The 16,120-nt window shown below is 42.6% G+C and overlaps 1 protein-coding gene across 2 annotated transcripts in view; it reads left to right on the top strand.

Annotated features, from left to right (window-relative positions):
* The window catches only part of PCNT (pericentrin), a 93,233-nt gene that overhangs the window by 24,784 nt on the left and 52,329 nt on the right, over nt 1-16,120 (top strand). For both annotated transcript variants that reach the window (XR_014160971.1, XM_081879909.1), the window contains exons 12-18: nt 1,293-1,759; nt 2,998-3,568; nt 5,428-5,619; nt 6,876-7,018; nt 12,143-12,366; nt 14,503-14,684; nt 15,535-15,697. Coding sequence is in view for 1 of the 2 variants with exons in the window: in XM_081879909.1 (XP_081736035.1) it covers nt 1,293-1,759; nt 2,998-3,568; nt 5,428-5,619; nt 6,876-7,018; nt 12,143-12,366; nt 14,503-14,684; nt 15,535-15,697 (1,942 nt within the window). In the remaining variant the exon portion in view is untranslated. The remainder of the gene's footprint in view (nt 1-1,292; nt 1,760-2,997; nt 3,569-5,427; nt 5,620-6,875; nt 7,019-12,142; nt 12,367-14,502; nt 14,685-15,534; nt 15,698-16,120) is intronic.

Genomic DNA, 16,120 nt, shown 5'->3' on the forward strand with positions numbered 1-16,120 from the left:
CTCTCAGTGTCTTCCAATGGAGCATTGGTATTCAAAGCTGCTGAGGTAGTACTCACTTGCCAAAGGAGCCATGGACCTACAGGGGGAAATTAAGAGCTAAAACAGCAGGCTAGACAGATGTAGGCCTATGCTTTGACTTGGAAATTAGGATGATCAAGGGTCTAGAAGCCAAGCCTTATGAGGAAAGGTTGAAGGAGCTGGGTATGTTTAGTCTGGAAAAGAGGAGACAGAGGAGATATGATAGCCACCACCTAATACCTTAAGGGCTGTCAGATGGAAGGTGAAGCCAGCTTGTTTTCTCCTGCTCTGGAAGGTAGGACTCAAACCAATGACTTCAAGTTACAAGAAAGGAGAATCCAACTAAAGATACGGAAACACTTTCTGACAGTAAGAGCTGTTTGACAGTGGAACAGTTTCCATGGGAAAGTTGTGAATTCTCCTTCTTTGGGGGGTTTTAAGCAGAGGTTGGATGGCCATCTGTCATGGATGCTTGAGCTGAGATTCCTGCATTGCAGGGAGTTGGACTAGGCGACCCTTGAGGTCCATTCCAGCTCTATGTTTCTATGATTCTAACCTCATCCATAGAAGGCAGGTGTCTTGGGAAAAGGTTTGATATATCCAAGTGGGGGCCTGCAACAAGATGCTGCTTCTACTCAAGGTTTCAGCCATTTCACACCTCCCCTCCTCCCCCAACATTCAGCTGCATTCTGTACACTCATTGGGCTGTTTGAGCGGGATTGTACCTTGAAATCTGGGATTTCTCCATTGATTTCTATGGGCAGCCCTCATTTCTGGGAACATTTGAAAATTCTATCCCCTTCAGAATTTTGTCTGCATTGGTTTCATTTAAAAAGTGACTTTATGGATCACATTATGCTTTATTCAGTGCAGTCCCATACAGGTCTACTCAGCAGTAAGTCCTGTTGACATAAATGGGACATACTCCCAGTTCATTGGGTATTGGATTAGTGTCTAATTTACTGGTACTTTCTATATTTGCTTTTCCCTATATTAGCTTTTAGCAGTTTTGTGTGCACTAGAAAGAGTAAAATATATAAAGTTAAAATATCTTGGGCTACAATCCTGTGCACATTTATGTGAGGGTAAGCCCCATAGAAAACCGTGGGATTGCTTCTGAGCAAATATTTAGATGATAGTGCATGTTCGTTTCTTAATATTATATAAAATAAGATATTTTAAATAAAGTTAGGGTTCATAATTTAAATTCAAGCAATTTGATATTGAGAGTTTATATGATTGAAATTTCAACTGATTTTTTTTAAAATTCACAGATTAAATGCAAACTCATTGTAGATCATGCAAATGAATTACGCAAAGCTAGAGAGGAGTTGCAGGAAATGGAACAGACTCATAAAACAAAAGCTGAAGAATGGAAACGAGAACAGGAGGAATCAAGAAGAAAGGCTGAAGAGAAACTGTCATTGTTGCGTAAAGAGCTTGAAAGCAAGGCAGAGTGTGAGAAGCGAGCCTTGCAAAAGCAGTCTGAATTTCGTGAAGCTGAAATGATTTGGCTTCAGCAGCAGCAGGCTGCTAGAATTGTAGAACTGGAGAAATCCTTAAAGGAGCAGCAGAACAGCGTCAGGCAGCTGGAGGACACTTTAGTAAATGCACAGAAGACTTTGGCTCAATATGACAGTGAACTAACTTCCACCAAGACGCTCATGACTGAAGAGTTAGAAAAAGCCCAAGAAGTGTTACAAGAAGAGTGGAAAGCTAAACTTAAAGATGCACAGAGCAGGTTTGTCATTTACTATATTATCGTTGTGATTATGATTTACGGTAAATCAATTTTTTACCAGCTCTTCATTACAGAGCAGTTTCAGAGTAGGTTATTAAAAGTTTCAAATGCACAATATAGTTATTAAAAATGTCAGGTAAATCGCAAACAGCTAACTAAAAACATCCATACTGACATCAAATTCCACTAAAAGTGGGTAAGCCTATACAGGAGAAGGTATTCTTTGAAGTATCCCAGCCCCAGGTTGTACAGGGCTATGTAAGTCCGTACATAATCAAGGTGTGGTAAAAGACTGGGAAGGACAGGCAAACATTGCTTTGTTTATGAATTACAATTAAAATGCAATTTCCCTGTTTCATGGATGCTCAGAGCCTTCTTTTGAAAAGAAGTGGGCAGAAGACCCAAATTGAAAGGGTTTGTATGGAGGTTTCTGAAACCAATTGGGGGGCAGGGAATAGTCCTGTGTGTGTTGAGTTGAGAAGGGAAATCACTTAGGATTCATAATACAGTCTTCCTTTTCTTAGGAGAAAGCTGGTGTTATTTTATTCTTTAGAGGTGTGTGTTTCAGCAGACTTGCCTTATTAATACTTGATCCTAATGACTTGAAATATACCTTTTCATACGGAAATGTGTGCTTTTAAGCCAATACATTTCCCATTTTCTTTTGGTAAATGACTGTTTTTGTGGGTAAGGGAGCTCTCCATTGTTAATATGGGAAAGAAAGTAGAAGAGTTCTATTTAAAATATAATGGAGTTTGTAAGACCTACATTGGCTCCCAGTACGTTTCTGAGCACAATTCAAAGTGTTGGTGCTGACCTTTAAAGCCCTAAATGGCCTCAGCCCGGTATACCTGAAGGAGCGTCTCCACCCTCATCATCCAGCCTGGACACTGAGTCCAGCGTCGAGGGCCTTCTGGCGGTTCACTCACTGTGAGAAGTGAGGTTACAGGGAACCAGGCAGAGGGCCTTCTCAGTAGTGGCGCCCGCCCTGTGGAACCCCCTCCCATCAAATGTCAAGAGAATAAACAACTATCCCAACTTCTAGAAGACATCTGAAGGCAGCCCTGTTTAGGGAAGTTTTTAGTGTTTAATGCTGTATCATGTTTTTAATATTTCGTTGGGAGCCGCCCAGAGTGGCTGGGGAAACGCAGCCAGATGGGTGGGGTATAAATAATAAATTGTTGTTGTTGTTGTTGTGTTATTGTTGTGATATTGTTTTTACTTCCTTGTAAATCTAGATTGGTGGAAGAGCATGAAGCTATTACTAAAAAAATCACAAGAGAACATGAGATTCTCTTTCAGGAGCTGAGGGAAAAACACACTGAGGAGCTCAATCTCCAAAGGACCAAATTGCAGCAAAAGCATAAGGAGCATATTTCGTCACTGACATCCATTCTACAGACAAAGCACCAAGCAGACATTGAAACTCTCAAGTCTGTATTTGAGAGACAGCAGCAGGCTCTAGAAACTCAGATAGCAGACATGCAGAATAATCATCAAGCACAAATTACGGAACTGGAGACTAAGCATTTATCAAATTTGGATTCTCTAGAGTCTACATATATATCTGAAATTCAGCTCCTGCAAGATGAGCACAGGCAAGCTCTTGAAGATTTGTGGGTAGATTTCAGAGACCAGTTGCTTCAGAAAGATAAGGAAAATCAAATATTTTTGGCTCAAGTAGATGAAATGAAACTTCAACATGTTGAAGAGCTGCAGATTTGCCAAGACAATCTGAAAATAGAGTTGACTACAGTTCACATGGGAAAACTTAAAACAATGGCTGCAGAACTAGAAGAAGCACATAACGTGAGTGAGGCTAACCATTAATTACTCTTGGGTTTGAGTTCTGGGTTTGAGTGATTCAGGTTGAGCCAGATGGTGCAGGCTACCAGTGTCTTTTTTCCTTGCACATATGGATTCACCCCTACTTCTTGATTTGTAACAGCTATACAGTGGAACCTCAGGTTGCAGACATAATCCATGATGGAGGCATGTCCGCAACCCGCAGTGTTCACATCCTGAAGCGCCATATTTGCGCCAGCGCAAATATTTGGCACTTCTGTGCATGCACAAAGCGCAATTTAGCGCTTCTGCGCAGGCGCGAGTGGCAAAACCCGGAAGTAACCCGTTCTGGTATTTCCGCGTTTACTGCGGTCCACAACCCGAAAACATGTAACCTGAAGCATTCGTAACATGAGGTATGACTGTATAGTAGTTTACTGTGTTTTCTAAATCTATCAAACTATTTATAGTAATCCACAGTTTCTCTCTGCACTAGAACAGAAGCATACTTTCAGATGCGTTTCTGGCTCTTGCATGTAAACTGTTGTGGGCAGCAAATATAGTTTATTCATTCTGGACACCACAGCAAAGTAGATTTACTGTGGAAGGGGAGGGGGGAGTCAGCAAGTGAGGAGGGAGCATGTTGGCAAATCATGATTTGGCCAGCTATTTTATAGGCTTTGCTTTTGCTCTCTTATAATTTCTCTTTTACGCTTTAAGTTTCTCATTTTATTTGCTTTTTATCTGTGACCAGAAACATGTATATTTTATTTGTGCACTGCACCTGCTACCTATGTTTTAGGTATAGGGGAGGGCAAGATGGGGTAACTGACATTTGTGCAGCAGAAAGTTTGCAACCCTTAAAGTTAGGGAATTTGACATTCTATAGCTGTTTAGGGAAACTGTTTAAAAACCTATATAATCTGTAAGTGAAGCAGCAAAATGAGCTACAGCAGTTACCATATTTTTCGCTCTATAAGATGCACTTTTCCCCTCCTTAAAAGTAAGGGGAAATGTGTGTGCGTCTTATGGAGTGAATGCAAGCGGGAGGCTCTGCTTGAAGCTCCCTTTAAAGAGCTGTGTGGAACGTGTGTGTGGCTCTTTGAGGCTTTTCCCCGAGGAGTGAGAAGGGCTGCCCTTCTCCGTCCTCGGGGAAAGGCCCCCAAGAGCCGCACACACACTCCACGTGCTCTTTAAAGGGAGTGCGGCTCTTGGGGGAGCCTTGGCCACGTGCAGCCTCTCCCGGGCAGGGGATGAAGGCACCCCTTGCCCAGGAGAGGCTGTGCGCGGCCAAGCATGAAGCCAGGACAGCCAGCGGGATCGCTGCGCAGCGATCCCTCTTGCTGTCCTGGCTTCTGGGATTCAGAATAATTTTTTTCTTGTTTTCCTCTTCCAAAAACTAGGTGCGTCTTATGGTCTGGTGCGTCTTACAGAGCGGAAAATACAGTGGTGCCTTGCAAGATGAAATTAATCCGTTTCGTGAGGCTCTTCGTATAGCGGTTTTTTCGTCTTGCGAAGCAAGCCCATTGACAGCTTAGCGGATTAGCGCTATTAGCGGTTTAGCGGCTTTTAGCGGATCAGCTGATAAGCGGCTTAGCGGCTTAGGAAAAGGGGGGGAGGGGAAAAAACCCACAGGAACTCGCAAGACATTCCGTCTTGCGAAGCAAGCCCATAGGGAAATTCGTTTTGCGAAGCGCCTCCAAAACGGAAAACCCTTTCGTCTAGCGGGTTTTCCGTCTTGCGAGGCATTCGTCTTGCGGTGCACCACTGTACGGTATTTTTTTCTGGTACAAATGTCTGCATTTGCTTTATTGTTTTGTAAATACTATGTGTGATTTATGTGTAATTTTGGATTCCTGTTTTTAACTTTTGATTATGTATAGGAAGATTTGGCAGTAGTGCTAGGAAAACAACGACGTTTGTTGAAAGATGACTATCATAATGCCCTGGATGTGCAGCGGGATGAAATCCTCCATATAGAGGAGCAGCATAAAAAAGCAATACAGGAACTTCAAGATATTCATATGGTGGAAGTTAATCAAGAAAAAGAGAATTGCCAGCATCTTCAGAAAGAGGTAAAACAACAAGTTAGACAAACAACAAGTGAGGATCTGCTTTGATTTTTAAGAGAAGCAAAAATCTTTTAACTTTGTTTCTGTAGGTTGCCTTCATTTGAAGCCGTCCTGTTTGAGGAACAATATCAATTGACACCTTTCTCCAGTTCTGCTGCATCTGTAAATTAGATCATACATTGAGTGCATAAATGCATTTAACATATTACCTAATTAGTTCTGATAAAACTTTGTAAGCAAGTGCAGCAAAGGTGCCAAAGGCAGTTTCCCTCCCAGGGTAGATAGCCATGGAGGGGGAACTTGTTATTTAGATCATGATACAGAAGGAAAGACTTTATGCCTCCCTCCCTCCATCTATTTTCTTTTAACCATTAAAGGCAGTTCATGCATTTGACACCTCTCTAATTTGACCCTTGCTGGGAAAACATATGATATAGAAATTTTCTTTTTCTGGCGTTAGTCAAATAAGCCGGTCTGTGGAACCAGCTATTGGAACTGACTCACTCCGAGGACTATACTAGCATTAATTACTAAATAAATTGCCTTTCAAAGGTTTTAGATATTTCATTCCTTAGCCAGGTGTGAAAGACATAGATATGATTACATTCTAAGGTAAACTAGTCTGCAGGTTTATAGAAAAATAATTTTTTGGACCAATTCTGAATTTGTTTTATCAATGCCCAGTCTGAAGGTCTTTGAAATTTAAGTACTGATAGTATAGAGGAATTCACAAAAATACTACTATAAAATTTCAGTGAGGCTTAGATGCCTAGCTGTTTTTTTGTTTTTTTCTTTGCTCTCTAGCATAACAAAACAGAGTTAGCATGGGGCATTTGCAGAAAGTAAGGATTGTATCATTAATACAAGCATATTTTCCTGTATGTGTATGGCAGTCGTTGTTGTCAAATCTTCTTTAAACAGGAGGAAGATCAGTTACAGTATTTCACATGCAGTACTGTCCATCCTGCTGTCCACTGTCATCCTGGGCTATCCTGGATTATATTCACAGTGATACTGGAGTCTCCCAGGCTTTTGTTTATGGGTGGAGGGAATTCAACATTCAGTCCTGTGAGTGACTCAGGACTTCATGGTCTCTGTGGGAGCCATGTGTCTGCTACAGTTTTAACAATGAACTTAGCCATCAAAGTGCAATAAAAGTTACATTGTAGTATTTAGCATATTAAAAAACAAATTTTCTACCAAAACCTCTATATGCTGCTTTTGCAAAACCTTTTAGCTCACTGTTACATTTTCTACAGATGGAGGAGAAGGTCAAATTCTTAGAAGCAGAAGATGCTGATGCTGAACTGAGAAACCTCCAGCAACGAGACAGAGAGAATCAGGAAGGAGAGACTCTAATGGCCTTACTGAGATCTGATATGGACATTTGTACTAATGAAAGGTTAGTTCATGATATCCAAAATATTTTTGGGTTTTTATATAAATTAGGCAAGCAGTATAAATTAAGGTTCAGAAAAGAGAATACCATTGAAGCAGATAATGCTAATAATCAGTATTAGAGAATAAGAAGTGGCTTATTCTGAACAAGATTGACATTAGACAAGTGATTCTGGCATGTTGACAGCTGCTTTGTGTTTTTCCCTGATAGAATTTGAAGGGGGTTTGTTCTGGAAAAATTTGTCCATTTGTGCTGTTGTGTGATTTGTTATGTTAATTCAAGGGAAGTGTTGTGTATGTGGCTTTTTGTAGTAGTTTAAAAAATGTAGTTTTGTGACCAATGTTAGTCAAGTCAGTGGGATTTATGAATGTGTCCTTCACACATGCTGAAGATTAACTTGTAAAAGAAGGTTGAGTGGAGGGGAGGGTTTGAGTGGGAATGTTGGATAGAGTGAGGGTCAAGTATGAGGGTCAGATGGAAAATGACAAGAGTGTGTGATTAGGGACAGAAAAGCCCTGAGGGAAGAGGAAGGAGTGAGACAGAGACAGGGGAAAGTATATTTGATGTATGTATTTATTTTATTAAGGGTGAGTTGGCTAAATCTCATTCCGCTGTTATAATGAGAAATTGGGGGCTTATACAACTTATACTGTCATACCTCGGGTTAAATATGCTTCGAATTGAGCGTGTTTGAGTTGCGCTCCTCGGCAACCCGGAAGTAACGGACAGCCAAATTTAAATAACAATTTGACACACAGCTGTGAGGCATATGTGAGCTTTTTTGCGGAGAAGGTCTTGTTTCTCCGCCATGACCTCCCTGCCAATTTGGATACAATAAAGGAACTGGAGGCCCCTCGACTGTCCTCGGGTTCAGTATTAGACCACTTTGACTGGATATCCCCAGCCGATGTGGACAGACTCCTCCGAGCTGGAAAGCCCACCACCTGTCCTCTCGACCCGTGCCCGTCCTGGCTGATTAGAGCGTGTCCAGACGAGGTGCGGGCCCCCCTGGGGGATATCATCAATCTGTCCTTTGGCACCGGGACATTCCCAGGGGAACTGAAGGAGGCAGTGGTGCGTCCGCTCTTAAAGAAAACATCATTAGATCCCTTAGCTCTATCCAATTACCGCCCAGTTTCGAATCTACCATTCCTGGGTAAGGTGATTGAGAGAGCGGTTGCTGAACAGCTTGGTAGGTTTCTGGATGAAACATCAGCTCTGGATCCATTCCAGTCCGGCTTCCGCGCTGGTCATGGGACCGAGACGGCTCTGGTCGCCCTAACAGATGATCTCCACAGGCAGCTGGATCGAGGCGGGTCGGGGCTGCTGATTCTTCTAGACCTGTCAGCAGCCTTCGACATGGTCGATCACGAACTCCTGGACCACCGCCTTGCCGACGTGGGGATCCAGGGCACAGTCCTTCAATGGCTGCGCTCGTTTCTCTCTGGTCGGGGACAGAGGGTGGCGCTTGGGGGGGAATTGTCATCCCGCCACTCCTTGGTGTGTGGTGTGCCCCAGGGTGCAATACTCTCCCCGATGCTTTTTAACATCTTTATGCGCCCCCTCGCCCAGCTTGTCCGGAGTTTTGGGCTGGGCTGCCATCAGTATGCTGATGACACCCAACTCTATCTGTTGATGGACGGCCACCCGGACTCGGCCCCAGACACACTGATCAGATGCTTGGAGGCTGTGGCTGGATGGTTACGTGGGAGCCGGTTGAAGTTAAATCCTTCGAAGACAGAGGTCCTCTGGCTGGGACGGGACGACATGGGACTGAGGGGGCAACTCCCATCTCTTGCGGTGGTGCAATTAGTGCCAGCACCGTCCGTTAAGAGTTTGGGTGTAATCTTCGATACCTCCCTCTCCATGGAGGCGCAGATTGCAGCTATAACAAAGGCGGCATTTTTTCATCTCCGCCAAGCTAAGCAGTTGGCTCCTTACCTCTCTCGCCCTGACCTAGCCACTGTGATCCACGCGACGGTCACCTCCAGACTGGATTATTGTAACTCGCTCTACGTGGGGCTGCCCTTGAGACTGACCCAGAAACTCCAGCGGGTGCAGAATGCCGCAGCGAGACTCCTTACAGGGTCTTCGCTTAGAGATCACATTCATCCGGTGCTATACAAGCTGCACTGGCTCCCGGTGGAGTACAGGATCAGGTTTAAGGTGCTGGTTTTAACCTTCAAAGCCCTATACGGCCTAGGGCCCTCGTACCTACGGGACCGCCTCTCCTGGTATCCCCCACAGAGGAACTTACGGTCTTCAAATAAAAACACCTTGAAGGTCCCAAGCCACAGAGAGGTTAGATAGATAGATAGATAGATAGATAGATAGATAGATAGATTCTTTATTGTCATTACACAAGTGCAACATTGCACAAGTGCAACGAAATTGGATGCCATCCCTTAAAAACAACAAAAGCAAAACAACAACAACAACCAAACAAACCACATTCCAGCCACACCCACACCCACACCCATCAAACTCCCAGGTCACACTATCGAGTTACTGCATTTAAGAAGGCCACAGCTCTTGGATAGAAACTATTTTTCAGTCTATTTGTCCTTGACTTGATGTTTCTGTATCTCCTGCCAGAAGGCAGTAGTATAAACAGACTGTGTCCCGGGTGAGATGCATCCTGCAGGATATTGTTTGCTTTCCTAAGACAACGGGAACCGTACAGTTCTTCCAAAGATGGGAGGGGATGACCAATAATCCTTTGGGCTGTGGTTATGACCTTCTGGAGCACCTTCCTCTTCCTAGCTGTACAGCTGGAGAACCAGGCACAAATACAGTATGTGAGAATGCTCTCTATGGAGCCTCGGTAGAAGGACACCAGCAGTCTCTCACTCAGATTGGCTTTTTCGGCTGCGGCTCCAACCTGGTGGAACGCTCTGTCACAAGAGACAAGGGCCCTGCAGGACTTGACATCTTTCCGCAGGGCCTGCAAGACAGAGCTGTTCCACCTGGCCTTTGGTCAGGGCGCAGCCTGACTCCCTCCTTTGGCAATCTTTATAGAACTTTAGTTTATGGTTGCCATCAATTTTGATTTTAATTCATTTTTATAATGTTTTATAATGTTGTACTGTTTTAGTGTTGTTAGCCGCCCTGAGCCCGGCTTCGGCTGGGGAGGGCGGGATATAAATAAAATTTATTATTATTATTATTATTATTATTATTATTATTATTATTATTATTATTATTCCGGGTTTCGCCGCTTGCATATGCGCTCAAAATGACATCACGTGCATGCGCATAAGCGGCAAAAAGCAATGCGCGTATGCGCAGACGTGCCGTCCCTAGTTACGTTTACCTCTAGATGCGAACAGGGCTCCGGAACGGATCCCGTTCATATCTAGAGGTACCACTGTAGTTTGAAAATGGCTCAGCTAATTGATTTGAAACTTGGCAATGTAGGAGAGTAAGGTTTGAGGATGGTTGATGCCAGAATTGAGGAGGAAAAGTTAATGCATGGTATATCTCCAGGTAGCATGGCAGTAGGGAGATAAGGGAAGGAGGGAGGTGGCTGAGATTTTCTCTCTGAATCCCTGCATACTTGCTCGTTCTCACTAAGCCACGGTTAGGCATGGTAAGACATACCTTTTATTGTTCAGAGACGGGATTAGAATTTTTACTTCATTTGCAGATGGACCCTAGAACTTTTGCACTCTAGAAAACTCGGGGGAGAAATGTAGCTGATGTCCCTTTAGGTTTTTTATGGCCTGCCAGTTGTCTTGCAACACATTCTATCCCAGCATATATATTTTTTTCAAAACAAAAGCTATCTTCACCCTTTGTTTTGTGTTCTGTGTTACATTTGCTATGCTTCCCATTGATGTTTTACCAAGTTAAAAAGATGTGAAGGGTTGGAAAAAACAGAGGTCCCCCCCCCCCAAAACCGGGGAGGGACTGAACCCTCCTGCAGTTTTCCAATCTTTTTCCAGGCTTTCCTATGTCTACCCATCCTCTTCTCAAATAATGATATCTTTCTCATCCTTGGTATTTTTTTAAAAAAAATTTAATTGCATTTATATGCCAGCCTTTTCTCCAAGGAACACAAGGTGGTGTACATGGTTCTTCCTCTCCTTATTTAACCCCCACAATAAGCCTGTGAGGTTAGGCTGAATGGCAGAAACTGGCCCAAGAACACCCAGTGAACTTCATGCCCAAGTGGGGATTTGTGGCCTGGTCTCCCAGGTCCAGGTCTGATGTTAATCACTACTCTACGCTGGCTTATCAACCAGGGTGCCAGAGTCTCTATTACCATACTTTTGTTTCAGTGCAATAGGTGAAGGAGTCTTAGAGAGAGAGAGAGAGAGAGAGAGAGAGAGAGAGATATTATGTGGTTGAGAGATCATTAGGAAATTAATTCATAATAAAACTGTTGATATCATAACATAAAAATCTATGCTGTGACTGAATTTGGAATACTGGTTGTCTCACCTCAAAAAGGACACTGTAGAGCTGGAGAAGGATCAGAAAAGAGGAACCAAAATGATTAAGGGGGTGTATGTAGCACAAGAGCGCAATACCTTTTTCTATAACATTTTAATTAAGCAACTTTCATGGATAAGTGGAATGCACTGTAGATTCCTTCTATCTCCCACCCTGAATACAAATAACTCCAGCTAAAATCTTACGTTCATTTTTCATATGATGCTGAACTATACCTTAGCCCTTCCTGGAAAAGAGAGAAGTTTCTCCGCTTCTCACAGATCAGCTGGAGAAGTTAGGTGCCAACCAAGTGACAAGAAATATTGGATTGATTGTGATTGGATGGTTCCCAAACACTAAATGCACTTGGGAAATTTTGAACATTGCTTAGGTGCATTAGTGTATGAAGGAAGATAGCCAATGGAAGGCGTGTGGCAGGCTGAGAGTGAAAAGTTCATAGGGAGAATGGGTCAAGAGAATGGTAATGGCAAGAGTCCAGAGAGCAGGCAAGGTGGCAGCAAAGCTGCTGAGAAAGACATTGGATCAATGACCACATAGAAAGTGCAGGAGGCTGATTATTGGGAGGGTAGATTTTGTTCAGTGTTGAAGGAGATGTGCTAGATATCAGACAGAGGGAAATCTATGGCACAGATTTCAGAGACAGAACAGCTCAATATATATGTTTTATTCTAGGAAAAAGCTGCAAGAGTCTTATCAGCATGCTTTGAAATTGCTTCTGAAAATGGTGAAGGCTACAAAAGATACTGAAGACCTCATCTACAAGAAGATTGGTCTTTGTCTTGATGAGAGTCTAGCATCTGGAGATTCAGGAGAGAGTCGCAGTATAATTGGAGAAATAGTACTTGCGCAAAATCGTAAAACTGTGGAGAAATGGGGCATAGAGAAAAGCAGTAGAGGTAATTGTGCGCAGAGAAAAGCTAAAACTACCATGGGTTTCAAATACATTGTCTTCAAATACATTTCCTCCAAGGCTTCTCAGAAGTATGGTGCATTCTAGCCAGTATTAAAACAAGACTCTGTAGTGTAACTTGAAAGCTAAGCATGTGTTTAAGCTAAGCATGTCTCTACTACTGAAAGTGCTTGACTTTGGATGGATCATCTATTCCTCTTTTCCATATTTGAGTATTCCGAGAGCCTGTTAAGATGCTACTTTTCTGGGTTCTACTCAGGTTGTGATGGGGATCAGGCCTTGGGCTGACTTTTACTCTTTTTTTTCTCCTTTGTTTCTCCTTCACTGTGTATAGAAACTGATTAATAATCTGGAGGTTTCAATTTATTTGATTTTTTTTGGTAAATGTTCAAATAGGAAGAAAAGAAGAAACTTTTTTTTTTACTTAGCACTGCCTGATAATAAATACTACTACTAATAATTTAATATTTATACCATGCCCACTTGTCTGGGCGGCTTATAACAGAATATAAAAAACATAACAAAGTACAATTACAGAATTCTACTACACAGAAATTGTTGTTTAGATAAACTGATCCCCAGTGCCCCCACCCTACTCTGTAAAAAAACATTATTCAGAATAGCAATTTGCACATCCAGTTAAGGAAGATAGTAACACAAAAAATCAGAATACCAGTTTATTCAAACTACTGCTAAAGTGATTTAGTTTAATTAATTCAACAAAATTGATGAACTTGATCCTGTGAAACCAGCTTTCCAAAGTCTGATAGTCATTTAACAAGAGTCTTAGATACCACATTGTTTTTAATGCAGTGGATGGGATTGATCAAGTGATACCTGTTTCTCAATGTCAGGTTTAAAGTCTCTTAGCAGAAGTCTTAAATCACCATGTTTAGTAATCTGGAGTAGATTTCTTTGCTTGAACAGAAGTTGGATGACCTCACTAAAATGGCCTTCCAGCAAATGTGATGCTGGAAATTCAACAAGGAGCTTCTTAACAACTGCTCATTGTGTAGGAGAGTGACCAGAAATTTCCTTCTGTAACCAAATCTCACTGTAAAATTTCTTAAAATTTTGTTTCAGCTCAAATTAGTTTTCTCTTCACTACCTCAGTTCCTCAGTACAGTCGTACCTTGTAAGTCTGTTCCGGAAGTCCATTCAGCTTCCAAAACGTTCGACTTCCAAGGCGGAGCTTTTGACTGGTTGCAGGAGGTTCCTGCAGCCAATCGGAAGCCGTGAGAGCCCTGCCAGACGTTCAGCTTCCAAAAGAACATTTGCAAACCAGAACACTCACTTCCTGGTTTGCAGCGTTCCGGAGTCAAAACGTTCGACTGCTAGTCAACCAAGGTACGATTGTACAGTGGTACCTCAGGTTACATATGCTTCAGGTTACAGACTCCGCTAACCCAGAAATAGTACCTTGGGTTAAGAACTTTGCTTCAGGATGAGAACAGAAATTGTGCTCCGGCGGTGCGGCAGCAACAGGAGGCCCCATTAGCTAAAGTGGTGCTTCAGGTTAAGAACAGTTTCAGGTTAAGAACAGACCTCCGGAACGAATGAAGTACTTAACCCGAGGTACCACTGTATCTAAAAATGGATTTACAGTGGTACCTCGCAAGACGAATGCCTCGTAAGACGAAAAACGCGCAAGACGAAAGGGTTTTTCATTTTTTGAGTTGCTTCGCAAGACGATTTTCCCTATGGGCTTGCTTCGCAAGACGGAAACGTCTTGCGAGTTTGTTTCCTTTTTCTTACAACCGTTAATACCCAGGGAATCCGCGCTCCGCAAGACGAAACAACTCGCGGAACGAATTAATTTCGTCTTGCGAGGCACCACTGTATCATCCAATCTGAAATTTAAATACACAGCAAGCAATGTGCTTCACTCTGGCCTCTAGCCTGGTCAATCATACATAAGTGATCAGTGCATTCAGAGGGGCTCACCTCCAGAGCCCACCTGCTTGACTCTTAGTGCCCCCATAGGTAACACCACCTTTCCCGAGAGGGCAGTACTGCCCACTTTGGGAATCACACTGATATAACAAGTTGTTTTGTTGTCTCTGCTTTTGTTTTTAAACCTGTGACATTTTAATTTCTTGAATTCTTGATCAAACTCTGCCAGAACACAGCTTTGATTCTTCGTTGCCTGATGAAGTATCTGAACTGAGTGAGCATTTATGTGAAAGTATTTTTGAAAATCCAAACCTGGTGTTTGAAAATGAAGAGAGGATTCATAAAATTTGTCATTGTTTGCATATTGCTGTGGAAAAGCTTCTAGAGCTGGTTGCTGAATCAACTAAACAGGTAAACTTAAATTAATGTCTACTTAATTTTGAACTGTAACCGTATATATTAATAGTGAGATGTTGAGCATTGCTGAGGATCTGTATCTTCTAATATATTCAGTAGAAAGAAAGGAATGGGCACCAGCTTCCCAATCAGTAATTGCTTTCATGTCTGGAAATGAATATTGTTACACCATGAATAGAGATAGCACTTTACTGACCAGGATGAGTTTTTATTGCCAATGTGCTTACAATGCTCCAAATATATTGGGAACAGGGAAGGGGACGCAGCCGTATGGAGAGATGAATGTGTGCAAGGTCACATCCGCACCATAGTACTATTGCACCACTTTAGCAGTCATGGATAATCCTGAGAGTTGTAGTTTATGGGTGCTGGGAACTGTAGCTCTGTGAGGTCAGCACCCTTAACACGAGTGGTTTGATAGTGCTTTAAACTGCATGTGGATGGAGTAAGGCCCATTGAATTCACTAGACGTCTTAATAAGTACACATGTCAGAGATTTAAAATAGTGTGAAGGGGAAAGCCTTCAAACAACATATGGCTTTCTTCTAAATACCAGCTTTTGGTCCCAACCATATGATGAGGTGAAGTACAGTCCCCCCTCCCAAAAAAAGTGCTATACTTCACTGTTCAGAATAGTGATTGAAAAGTTATGTCAGAGGATTTTGGTAGCCTAAGAATAAGGTAAGAATAGGATAAGGATAAGGTAGCTTCTTAACACAAACAGTGATTTGTTGTATGGTTACTTAGTTAGCAAAGCCTATAATAACATCATATAAGAAGTCTAAAATATTAGAAATACAGCTTAGCCTTTTATTTAGTGTCTTAAACATTTAATTTTTTGAAGCTGGAGGAAACTCAAAAAACTAATATTCACTATGAAGAGGAATTAAAGCATAGGACCTGGGAAGCATGTCAGGTGGTTCACGAACGCCAAAAGCTAATGGACTGTCTTAATGAAGAAAGTGAGGCAAAGAATAATCTGGTACTGGAACTTCACAAAGCAAGAGGTATGGAAATAAAAACCAAAATTTCTTGTGTGGTGCTAAAACTTTGCAGGGATCTAAAGCAGTTCTAAATGGTGGTTTGCACAGGTAATTTTCTCCTGCGCCTGAGCAGCCTGTTCAGCATATGAGCATGACCACAATTACCGTATTTTTCGCTCTATAGGGCGCACCAGACCATAGGGCACACCTAGTTTTTTTGGGGGGGGGGATAAAGAAAAAAAAATTAGCCATGCACAACCTCTGCAGCCGATAGAGGCTGCGCGTGGCTTTGGCAGAAGCCAAGACAGCCAGCGGGATGGATCCCGCTAGCTGTCTTGGTTCCTTTTTAGCCACGGGGCTGGGGCGGGGGAAGCCCAAGCTTCCCCCGACCCCGACCCCGAGAACAGGTCCGGGAACAGGGGCGAGGTAGCACACAACCTCACCTTC

Source organism: Podarcis erhardii, assembly GCF_964252035.2.
Source record: "Podarcis erhardii genome assembly, chromosome: 1".
Classification (NCBI taxonomy): domain Eukaryota; kingdom Metazoa; phylum Chordata; class Lepidosauria; order Squamata; family Lacertidae; genus Podarcis; species Podarcis erhardii.